The following is a 12,556-nucleotide window of genomic DNA, read 5'->3' as shown; positions in this document are numbered from 1 at the left end:
TCTTTAGCTGTAAATTTAGTTCCTTACTCTTGATAATATAAGAAGTAAGACATTTGAGTTTTTCTGCTCAAGTAAATTTGAGACAAATTTTCTCAATGAAAGTAATTTCCTTCTGGAAAATTACCTGCACACAAGTAGCATGGACCATAGGGAGATACAAAGCTGTTACTTGAGAGTGGCGTCTGACTGGGCCGAGTGCTAAGGAAAAGTTCTGTTCTCTGTCGTTCATGGTGCGTTTCCAGAAGGAGGTGGTGCAGTAGTGCCAGAGGAGGGTGGGTCAATCTGCATAATACCAGGATCTTTCTGAGGTAGAGTCTCCTATTGTAACCTGCTCTAAAGCAACATTGCACGTAGACAGTTTTTCTGTTCCTTTGTTACTTCATTTTTTTGATAGAGGTCAACTACTTAATTACAAATACATCAGACTTCTAACTTACTGCTTTTGATACTCAACAGTATATTTAATTTTTATACTTAATCTATAATTTTCAATATGATGACATTTGACTTAAAAATTAGCAGCCAAATATTGTAATTTTATTTTTAAAAGTGAAGAAGGCATCAGATTCTCATCCTTCTAGAAAAAAAAAAGTATTAAAAAGTATTAAGGGTTACCTAGAAACTTTAAAGCCATTTTCCCTGCATATTTTTAGGATGACTTTTTAATTAAAAAATGACAGTATCAAATGATCTGCAATAATGACTTGTTCTGACCTAACCTATTTAAAGAATTCTATCTAGAATACTCTTTTCTTGCACTATTAGGCTCATCCAGCAGTGATGGACCTTTTTCTTCTAAAGCATTTGGTATTTTCCATTCTAAAACGGTGGAAAATATCAGTATCTTTATTCATATGTCTACAGTTTTTCCCATGTGTTGCATGTTTCCTTCAGGTAGAAATCTATTCAAACACGTTATTTCCCGTATTTATTTGGAAGTGAAATGTTTTCGTTTCATTGAATTTGGTCATTCTGAAAGGAGATGACCCAACTTCCAAGCTTTGACTAAGTAAGTTAATCTTCATGAGTAATGATAAACATAAACTGGCAACAGACTGGGATCGATTCCTTTTGTTTATTTTGAAAAATTCTGGTTTCTAGATATTTTTTTTCAATTTTTTAAGAACTTTTGCTGATCCTGGATCTGAAAGATCACAAATTAGGTTACTATCTTTCCAAAAAAATATGTTGCCCATGTCAATGGTGACTGGACCTGGTTCTGTCCTTCCTGCTTGCTTATTGTGACATTTGATGAAACCAAATGAAAAAGAGTTCCCTGATCGTGTGTGATGCATTGGGGTGAAATGCATAGCTATCAGAAAAATGCATCTGTAGAGTTTGTGGTTCTAAAAATACACTGTGGAGAGGGATGCAATGGCATGTCAGGCTTTGGAGTTGTTCTGGTACGATCTTGTTTGGTGTCTGTCAGTCTGCAGTATCGTTCTCATGATGTCTTTGGAACAGCCAGGTGGCTGCTGAAAAGCCAAGCAGATCTTGGAGAATTATTTGACAGATGATCTTTCACTGTAAGTTTTAATTTCTTTAATGATTTAATCTTTAAAACTATTAAAAATATCCCAGATAAATTTTCTTTTTTGGATGATGAAACAAAAGTAAGGACCAACAAAATGCATATGGGTGATCTTGGAGAATTATTTGACAGATGATCTTTCACTGTAAGTTTTAATTTCTTTAATGATTTAATCTTTATTAAAAATATCCCAGATAAATTTTCTTCTTTTGGATGATGAAACAAAAGTAAAGACCAACAAAATACATATGGGTGACATACAGAGATACAGACCTACTAAAATTTTAAAAGAATGTGACTGTTTCCACAGCAACAGAAGAATTACTGTCACATCTGAAGCAGAACCCCATACACTGCTTTAGATTGGGGCAGGTGTTAGAGCGCCTCAGACGTCTTTAAATTCACCTGCAATAGCTCCAGACTAATCTACCACCTGATTTAGATCTCTCATCCAGGATCTGAAAATTTGACTGAGTTCTCCCTGAAACTTGTTTTAAAGTCCCCAGTACTCTTTATTGTAGAAACTCTATATATTATGATATTCTTAGGTATGACTAATCTTGCTTCTAATTCTGCCAAGTATTCCATATAATTTTTCATTTGTTTCCTGAGGCAAACAGTATTAATTCAGGCCCTTCATTTGAGAGTTTCTCTGTGGGCTTGATGATTCTTACACCCTTTTTCTGTACAGCAGGCAGGTTGTAGCTTTATTCCTCTTATCCATCTAGCAGCTCTGAAGGAGAATGCAGCAGTGTGGCCTGCAGCAAACCACTGCTCTTTGGAGTGTCATGCTAGAGAGTGCGCCACCTCTTCGGGGTGTCATTCTGTCTGGCAGCACTCCCTGGCAGCTTACAGCACCCATTATCACCTGCAGGTGGGCACTGTAATGTTTTACCTTGTTCCTCTACAACAGTTTAAAGGTGGAGTGGATTTCAGCTGCTGTCATTCTCAGAAATCTCAGATTCTACAAGATCCCCTCATCATTTCTCCATTGCTAGTCTTTCTCAAAGCAGCTATGGTGCTGAGCTACATTCTAGCATTGAAAATGTGATATTTTTTTTTAATTTATTTTTTCTTTTTTTACTGCGTTGGTTACTTTTTTCTGTATTGCTAAATCAGTGTTGGGGATTGTCGTCTTCCAGGCTTTGAACAGCATAAATCAATGGTGTAATGTATAGATTAGTTAGTTTATACTTAATTTATTTTTATGCAGTAGTGGCTACTTGACTGTATATGGAGTTTAGGTGACCCTCATATGCACTGAAAACCTAGTGCATCCTGAAATAACTGGATTTATATTTTTTCTTGCCAGCTGAACTACAATGCTTGTGTACAGTAGAGAGGGAGCCCCCAGGAAAAAGGACTTCTGTTGCTGTGACTGCTCCTCTCAGGCCATTCTTGATACTCATCTTTCTATAGGATGGGATAGTGTTTGTCATAGAAAGGGAGGAGAGACCCTGGCATTTCCAGATAAGGTGTTGGCCAAGAGTGGGCTACCAATTTCCAAATGCTTTCTGACTCCCAGCTGGCTCCTTGCCTGCGTTAGGTGGCCTGGAAGTGGGCTGGATGGGATTTTTGTGCTTCATAGCTTTCTGGCTGTAGTTTAAAAATTCAGATTTGTTGATCCCATCGTTTTGGCTCAGAGATGTGTTAACAAGCCTTAGTGAGAGATCTGCCTTTCCTAATGTGTAGACGAATGTGAACTCTGAAGGGGATGAGCCCTTTTTGAATTCAGTGGGGTGAGTGCAACTAGTTTAAATTTTTCTGAAGTGACCGAGATATTTTTCAAAATGAAAAAGATGATGTTTCCACAGGGCAGTAAAGCATTCTCTCTTCTACTTGATAAAAAACAAGTATTTGAAGAGTTTGAAAATAAATTTTCAAGCACTTGAATAAAAGTGGTTTTCTTTCTTTAGTCTATAAAATTGAAGAAAAAATTGAAGAAGTAAAAAATATCTATGTAAGTGTTTTAAGTAATAATATTAGTGGTGCTATGCAATGGAATATAACAGAAGGGGAAGAAGTGAATCTTTGATTTCTCTGACTGAATTGTGTGTTCATTTAAATTTTCTTTTAGGTACACTCATTCCATTTTTCAATCTGTTTTTCATCTGAGCTAGGTAACAGAAACCATATTATCAGAAAACTGCAAAAAATAGCTTTGCGTGTCCTCATTATACCTACCTATTTCTATCAAGGAGTAAAAGGGAACAAAAATCATTTTAGTCTTTTTCCTATTAAGATAGCAGCAAACATGAAGCTTAAAGTAATTGTGTAGATTATAAAATACAAAAGAAGCAGGAGATCCTACAAATTGACAAACATATTTTCATTTTTTGTCTCCTGTACTGAAGTGTATGTGCTGAGGCACCCGAACAATTAATTTTGCATTGCATTTAGAACAGAAATGTACAGAATGAGTTTCACCAAAAGTGTAGATTACACCGAATTTAAACTGTCAGAGTAAGTTACATATGGTGCTAGAATGTGCTCTGGTTGCACATCAAACAAGATAGATGTTTTTGAAATGTTCTACAGCTGCTGTTATAAAAGGTCCCACAGCTGGTTCAGTGAGATGGATGAATCTGACTCTGCAGCAGCTTGGTAGCAATAGGTGCTGTTTCTGTTTTGCTCACCTATTGTTTTATGTCTCTGCATTTCATCATAGACCTTATGATTCTAAAACTGCTTTCTATGAATCACTCTTTGAGTAGAGTAAAAACAGAATACAGATTCGGATCTGCACCTAAAAATTCACTTTTAATTTTGTTTCTTTAAAATAGTGTTACCATACATAGGAACATTTAGAAAGTATATGATGGATATAATTGGATTTCATTGCAATGACTGTGTGAATGATACCGTGTAAAGCAAAAACTATATTATATTTCATGGTTCTGATTTCAATCAGCGTTTTTCAAAATCACAGTATTTTGCAGTAATACTGTTTCATCCATCTTCTGCATGACAAATAAGTCCTAAGAAATCTAACCCTTGGAAGAATTTTCCTTGGGTTAAGAGTCCTTTTCTTATTTTCTGTTTTTTTCCCTTTAATTTTTCCAAGCTTTCAGCAGCTAACTGTAACTAAATAGGCATGCATGTGTTTGGGTGGAGATGAGGGTCAAAGTATGTTTAACTTCAACTTTGAGGTTTCATCAAGAGTGTTGTATATCATCACTGCAGTTCAGAGGTTGTCACTTACACAGGTAGACATTGTCCTGGGTCACCTGTCCCAGAGTATCCTGGGCTTTCGTGTCCCCCCAGTCCTCTTATGCAGAGAGAAGGGGGTGTGTGGTGAGAAACTGTGAGCACATGTGTTAGAGACTGAAAAACAAACCTTGAAAAAATGTAAACATCTGCTGGCAAGAATCAAAACTAAAAAATCTCACCAACTACTGTAAGGAGAACATCTCTCTCCCAGCAACCCAGGACATTCATACTCTAAGTATATGCAGTGTCTGGCAGAACTGTTCCAGTTACACCCAAAGTTGACCTTAGTGCAGTTTTATCCTGTCTGAGGGCTTCTCCAACAGCACGTGGTTGTATGTAATCTGAAGGGCCCAGTCCGTGTGTCACACACCATTGCCATGTGGCAGCAACCTTGTTGATTTCTGAGTTGTGTTAGTGAGGGAGTCTCTCCACAGCAGGAAATTATGCTGGCAGGATCTCTGGTTCCTGAAATAGCTGAATTGTGGCTTGGATGAGACACATTTAAGATGCTGTTAAGTGCTTTTGATGCTGGTGATAGTGAGCCTTTCAGATGGCACCCTTCTGTACTTTTGAAGGCAGTCAGTTAGTTGACATATAAAATTACTTCTGTCTTTAAAAAGGTACTGAATTTTCTGTAGCACTGAAATGTTAACCCTGGTACTTCAGTTTCACACCAACTTGTAAAATCACTTTGATTTTAATTAAGATATATGCCTATTGATCACCTCTGCAGCTCTTTGTGGAAAGTAAGTACAGATACATTATATTTCCTGTCCTGGAGAAATTACACTTTGCATTTCTTTTTGTACTTTCAATTTGATACTATAATCTTAATTTCTTATCAAACAGTTCAGTACCTGGTGCTGCTGAGGAGATAGGAGAGGAATTGAAGCTCTTGAACTTCTAAATATCCATGAATAATAGAATCATTCAAGCTGAAATGAACCGTAGGAGATCCAGCTGCCTACTTTAAGCAGAGTCAATGCTGAATTCAGGCCATGTTTAGAGGTCTGTCCAGTCAAACCTTGAAAGCCTCTAAGGACAAAGATTCTGCAACTTCTCTGGGCTTCTTTCCTAGTTTAATTGTCATCATCATAGTGAATTTTTGTTTGTTCATCTCTAGTTGGAACCTCCCTTGTGTCAATCTGTGACCACTGTCTCTTGTTTTTCTGCTATATATCTCAGTAGAGAGCCTGGCTCCATCTTCTCAGCCATCTCCTTGCAGGTATTGGCAGGCTGCTATTAGGACGCCCCTCAGTCTTCTGTTCCCCAGGCTGAACAAGCCCTGTGCCCTCAGCCTTTAAGTAAATATTCGGTGCCTGACCATCTTGGTGCCCCTTCTCTAAACACACCTAATATTCTCAGATCTTTCTTGTGGGGCACAAAACTGGACACAGGATCCAGATGCAGACTAACAAGCGCTGAATTAAAAAAAAATAATCTTTTGTCTCACTCAGCAGGAGCCTAGACAGCAGTTACCATGCAGTACACAGTTTGCTCTCATAGCTGCCATGCTCGGATTCAGCTTGCTGTCCACCTATTTTAGGAGAGCTGCTACCAAGCTGGTTGGTCTCCAGTCTGCGTGTGGACCTTGCAGGTTTTACCGCCCTGTGCAGGACTTTTCTGATTGTTACGAGGTCCCTGTTTGCCTGTTCTTGTCTTTCTAGGCCCCCTCTGAATGGCCATCCTGGCCTGAAGCATCTTGATTGTATCCCCCAATTTGGCGTTGTCAGTGAATTTGATCAGGGTGCATCCCTCCTTCAGCTTTAATGCTGCTTATTGCTTATGGCTCCAAGAAAAACAAAAGGACTCGGGATCTCAAGGACCTGATGTTTTTTGGGCTTACCTAAACTTAAAGATTAGTACAGATTCCAGACAAACCAGAATTTCAGAAGATACCATGAATACCTCCATATGCTGGACATATTCCAAAACACAGGTCCTTTAGTCTTACAACCTTATCTATTTTTTTCTGTTCTGGAATAATTTGGTGCATAGAAAAGACTTCAAATTAATTTTTTCATTTGATGCTGGAGTTAGGAAACAATCCTGATTTCCTCTTTGGAAATTTGTAAATGGTTAAGATCCTGATGTAATAAACAAATGTCAGCTGTCTTAAAAAGAATTAGGTTGTTTGAATAAATGAAATTAATTTTCTTACCTAGCTGGGGTTTTTTGTTTGTTTTGTTTTATTTTACAGTGGGTTCCAGTCTTGCAAGACTTCAGGAATAAAGACACACTCTGGGGCTTTGTACCATATCAAAATGACAAATCTTCAGCGGAAATTTCATTTCCAATTACGCTTCATATTGGAGATTACAATATGGATGGCTACCCAGATGCTCTTGCTATACTAAAAAACACATCTGGAAGGTAGAGTATACGTAAACCTAGAAATAATGACCATCAAATGCATGTTCAATAATCAGTCATACAAATTATTAATTTCAGTGCATCTCATTTTATCAAGTGAACAAGGCTTTTGACCTCTGCTAAATGTTTCCCTCTTAAAGAGGTATGCCTTTGCGTGGTGTATTCAGGATGCTTAATTGCAGAGACTCAGACTGTGACTCCTGCTGAGGAATTGCACAGAGATGTGGATTATGAACTACTGTTTTAGGCACTCTCCAGATCACAGGAGCTGATTATCTCTCCTTCCTCTCCCAAATCATCTTCTCTAAAACCCTGACCTCAGCTTTCAGTGTTGGCTTGTGACATGGCGCTGCTGAGAGCTGGGGAACCTGTTCCATGCTGTCACGGGGAGTGAACACTGATTGATGACTGCTAAAAAATGCAATAGTCTTTTGCCCCTTTTGAGAACCAGGGATTTTTAGATAACACCTAGTAACTTACCAGTGATTTTATATTGTCAGATTTAACTGAAATAAATAAAATCTGCCTCTCCCCACAAAAAAAGAAGCTTCTAACCTTTCCTATTAAATTTGTCATTGTAATCTTTCTTCTCCTTTTTTTTTAATTCATTACTTGCTTTCCCACTCCTTTATATTGCTACCAGCTGGTGTTAGGTGGGAGAGGGCAGGTGCTGATGCTTACAGGGAGGCTGTTGTACACTGAGGAGTTAGTGATCCACATAACAGTTGACCTGAGTAGGTGTGTGTCTGTGCTGTTCTGCTCGTATCACTTGGCTGCAGGATAAACTTAGCCAGCTCATCGTAACGGAGAAGCCTGTAGGCAGCCCTCACTTGGCACCTGGTGGTGATACCACTGGCATGTCCTTGTCTTTACCTTGAAGTGAAGCAGCATGTTTTTATCGGAACATTCTTTTGCTTGACAGTAGAAATGATGAATAGAATTGTTTGCTTCTAAGAAAACCTAAAAGAGCTCTAGAGACCATAATGCCTAGCTACAGAGAGGATATGTGCAGCATGCCGTGCCCTACCTAGACATCTGTCTGATGGTACACAACTTGTGTTTTCCAGCATCTGAAGAGATGTAAGATTATGTGTGCTATCCCCTTTTTCTTCCTCATGTCATTGTTTGTATAAGGTATTTTAATCAATACGTTATGGAGTCTCAACATCTTCCATACTGGGATCTAGGGCAAATACTTGCACTAGTGCATTACAAGGCAAACTAAGTCTCTCTTACAGGTGTATTTATTACCATCCCCTGTATGGTATTTTGGATGAGCTTGGGTGCAGGTTCATAGTTTGAATTAATACTCCGTAAGAAGAACTGAGGAGCTCAGAACAGTACATAGGCAGAATTTAGATGCTGAAGTCAAAGTCGTCAATTCAGATCTTCTAGTGGTTGCTGAAGCATGTCAGCCACTGACATTTTTGTGTTCGAGTTCCTCAGATACTGATACTAACAGTGACCCAGTTTGGAGAGCGACATGCCTGTATTCATCCTACACGGTGTGATTCAGAGACAAGGCAGTGAGCAGCTGAGCTCTCTCTGTACCTCTGAGCCTTAAAATAACTACCACAACAGCTGTTTATATTCAGATATGGCAGAGGAGGAGGAGGTGTTGCTGTTACTGCCCAGAACTTGCACAGGCACAGTTAAAGCACTAGGGTCCCAGTGTCAGGTTTTTTTACCACACAGCCTTGCTTAACTGGGAGTTTGCATGTTCTGTTCAGCAGTCTTTGAATACAGACTGTAAACAGTCTAAAGGGCAGATGAGAACCAAAGTCTTGTCTTTTCTGTAGAAATACCATGACATCTAAACTATAAAGTTCTTTTTGCCTTTGTTTTTACTGAAGCCCCACAAATCTTGTGTCTTAAACTGTACTGTAGACTAGTGTGTGTATCCTAATGGCTAGCACACTTCAGGAGGACTTTATTAAGATTTATGGAGTTCAGAAGTTTATTTGAAGTTATTTTATCTTTTAAGGTTCTTAGGAGCCTCTCTCCTCTGGCAATGTAATATTATATAAAAGATTTAACTAGGCTATAACTAGTTACTCCTGTAAAAGCACAGGAACTTACCTGTGTCTCATTGCAATGAATTTCCATGATACACTTTTATCTTTGTTCTCCTTCCTTCTGAAATTGTTTGTTTATTCAGTTGAGTGCATCTTAAAGTTATTTCGTAACTTGACTTCAAAGTTAAGTGACACAGTAAGGCATAAGGACTGAAGGTACTGACAGATGATTTGACAGGCTATTAAAAGGGAGGTTCAGAGAGCTGAGGAAACCTGGCAAAGGAAGAGTAAGTAAACTAAGATTTAAGAAATACGTTGCATGTTAACTTCCTTTTACAGTGTCTAACTGGGTCATAGAGTGGAGAGAATTAAAACAGTGTGGGAATTAAATTAAAAGCTCTTTTTAAATCAGAGCAAATAAGAATGAAAACCTTATTTAATTGATTTTAAACACTTCTCGATCAAGCTGTTTATTTCTTTCTCTGAAGCCTTTCATGCTACATCTACAGATCTAATTTCAGTGATTGATTACTGTGATTAAATGATAAAAGCATTTTTATAAACTCTTGACCTCAATCTGTGCTATAGTCTAGGAACCGTTCTCCTAGTGGCTCCCTGTAACTTAAAGAAATTGAAGGAGGCAGAAGCCATTCTATTAATCTGAAAATATACTGATACGTGATAATAGAAGAATATGGTTAAAATCAGTTACATGCTTTCAATGCAATTGAGGAAAGTACTTTCGGATCAAATCCTTAAAAATACCTACCAAACACTGAAATAGTTTGGAATCATGTTGGTTTACTGTTCTTCCAGGTGAGTCAGTCAGGAAAATGATTAATAGCTTTGAGTGTTCTTAGAACTGCCGTAAGACTACACTGTTTCATCTCCTGCCATATTCCTTTTGATTTCAAATAAAAGCGTGTAATATTCTGATAGCATGGAGACATTCCTTAACAGAGACAACATTAAAAAAGGAATCTTGTGGTTGCAAGTGTATTGGGGTTTTGAACCCAGAGACTCAGTAAATTGCAAGAGGTGAAGATGCTAAATTCACAATCAATTCTTCCGTGTTTATTTGTCCATTATGAATGACTTTTAACTTCTGACTTAAGTGAGAACTGTGCCAACATAGTTACTAAATAGACTGGCTAACTGATACTCTTACAAAATTCAAAGAGCATGCCTTGGGAGTATCCTTCACGATTCTTGCTCAAAGTTTCTGAAAGCTTTCACTTTTTTGCTGTGAGTTAGAATCACAACAGCCTGAAAATGAGAAATCAGGATATTTGAAGGCACTGAGCATACTGGAGGAGTATCTGCTATTATATGTGCATTTATACTAAAAACAGAAGCAAAATGAGAGGGGGAAAATACCAGAAAATCTTCCATCGACAGGGAAATAAAGATGTTTTCACTCCAACCATCTCTTTATTTGAGCTTGCACCTCACTGTGGACAGCTGTGAGGGATGGCTCGGTGTTGGTCTGAGACTTGCTTCTGCACAGTCAGTGAAACAACAGCTCCACATCATACATGAGCCATGGGTCAGCCTGTGCAGTGCACGCTAGGCTCTCTCCCCACAAAGATGAGTGTTTGTTACCTCAGTAGATGGGTCGTTAGCCCACTCCCCAAAGATTGCTGAAGCATTTGGGTTGGCAGGGGGTCCAGCAGGTAACCACGCATGGCAGAGATCCCTTAAGGGCACCAGTATACCCTGTGCAAGTGGTGGGGAAAGCTTCAGGGCCAAGGCAGAGAGGGCCCAGCCTTCCCTGAGTCAGCATTTCCAAAATATGCCAAGCTGCCATTTTCAAAACACATTGATTCAACAGCATTTTCAAAACCTGCTGAGTCGGTGTTTTCAGCACACCACAGGTCGGTGGTTTCAGAACGTGCCAAGTAAGCGTCTTCAGAATATTGTTACAAGGAAGTATTTGCTTAAGTGTCTCAGAAACAGTGAATTAATATTACTCTGATAGTGACAGTTGATAGTGGGTACAAAAAATGTGACTTTCATTCCCATCCCAAAGTATTAAGAAAATATTTCCATTACTTTTCTACATATACTGGAAATAACACATCTGTGCAGCACTTCAGCATTGATTTTAAGGTTTTACCATTGTAGCAGTGTCTGTCTTTATGTATTTTCCCAAATTTAAAAAAGGGAGTGTATGTCAAGGTGACGAAAAAGAGAAATTGAAACATTTTGCGTAGCTCAGGTTGTCACCTTTCCTTATAGTTGGTTAATCTGATATTATACTTATGTAATACATGAAATAAATGTGAGCACTTAACAATTTCAAGTTATAATTATGAGTTCTCAGATACAGGTAATACAATGTCTTAAGTATTGCAGATTACCTCATTTAATTTGGTGTCAGAAATGTTTTTTTCTTGGGGTAAATGTTTTGCCATTCTCTAATTTTTTCTGAAATGGATGGAGCAGAAGTATCAATATTGTAGGATATGATTCTTACGAGTAGCGAATTATCTGAAATATACCATAGAAACAAAGAAAATTAAAACCTTTCCTAAGGATAAGTGCTTGTGCGTGTGCATGTGTGTGACTGCATCCTGGAGGCACTGGATGCTGTTGAGATACAGAGAAGCACCTTGTCACCCTCTGAAACAGCAGTATCAAGGTCATCATGAAGAAGTGGTTTTGGTTATTGCCCTGGGCTCTGATATGCTTTGCTAGCTTTACAGAACATCGTCTGCTCCATCTCCTGGCTCTGCCCCCAGAAAGAGCGGAGGAAACTTCATCTGCTCCCATTGCCAAGGCAGTGATGGATTCTTGTGGGCTCCCAGGATACCTGGGAGACCTGCCAAAGAATCAGACTCCCAGTTGGTCAAGTCTGAAGGTTTTCACCATTCCAGGGAGAGTGGCAGCTTTACGGTGTCGGAGACGGCGTGTAATGCTGTTAGCCATCAGCATGCACATAGGAAGGTTGTTTCCCCCCACTGACCAATGGACTCGTATTAGAGAAATTCTTCAGAAAGGAGATTTTACTATGCTAGACCTGGTGCTCTGCTGGTTTGATTTGTTTCCTGTTTCGGTATTACAGCCTGTCTTTCTGCCTGTAGTTGTTGTATGTCAGCAAATGTCCAGTTTGGTTTGTCTTGTCCTGTTTTTACTGTGCTAGTAGGTTGGGTTTTCTATTTTGCTTTGAAACAGTAGGAAAATACCAATAAAGATTTGGTCTAGTTTTAATTTTGTTTAAAACATCATGCAACGTGTAAGAAAATGTATTAATGGAGCTGGGGTGGGAGGAAATTGTCATAAAATAATGACACTGACACTTTTTAAGTAGTGTTAAAGCTGAAGGACAGTGGGGGGATTAAGGAAGATAACAGTTAAGTGCACTTGTACTTGTTTTGGAATGAAGTAAGAATATGTTCAGTCTTCTGAGTGGATGGTTAGTGAAATG

The 12,556-nt window shown here is 38.6% G+C and overlaps 1 protein-coding gene across 1 annotated transcript in view; it reads left to right on the top strand.

The window, feature by feature from the left end:
* The window catches only part of ITFG1 (integrin alpha FG-GAP repeat containing 1), an 80,493-nt gene that overhangs the window by 45,607 nt on the left and 22,330 nt on the right, over positions 1-12,556 (top strand). The window contains exon 11 of the mRNA XM_010179988.1: positions 6,942-7,114. Within this exon, the coding sequence (XP_010178290.1) occupies positions 6,942-7,114 (173 nt within the window). The remainder of the gene's footprint in view (positions 1-6,941; positions 7,115-12,556) is intronic.

This window comes from Mesitornis unicolor, unplaced genomic scaffold (assembly GCF_000695765.1).
Source record: "Mesitornis unicolor isolate BGI_N332 unplaced genomic scaffold, ASM69576v1 scaffold10782, whole genome shotgun sequence".
Classification (NCBI taxonomy): domain Eukaryota; kingdom Metazoa; phylum Chordata; class Aves; order Mesitornithiformes; family Mesitornithidae; genus Mesitornis; species Mesitornis unicolor.
This window is presented reverse-complemented; position numbering and strand designations above follow the sequence as displayed.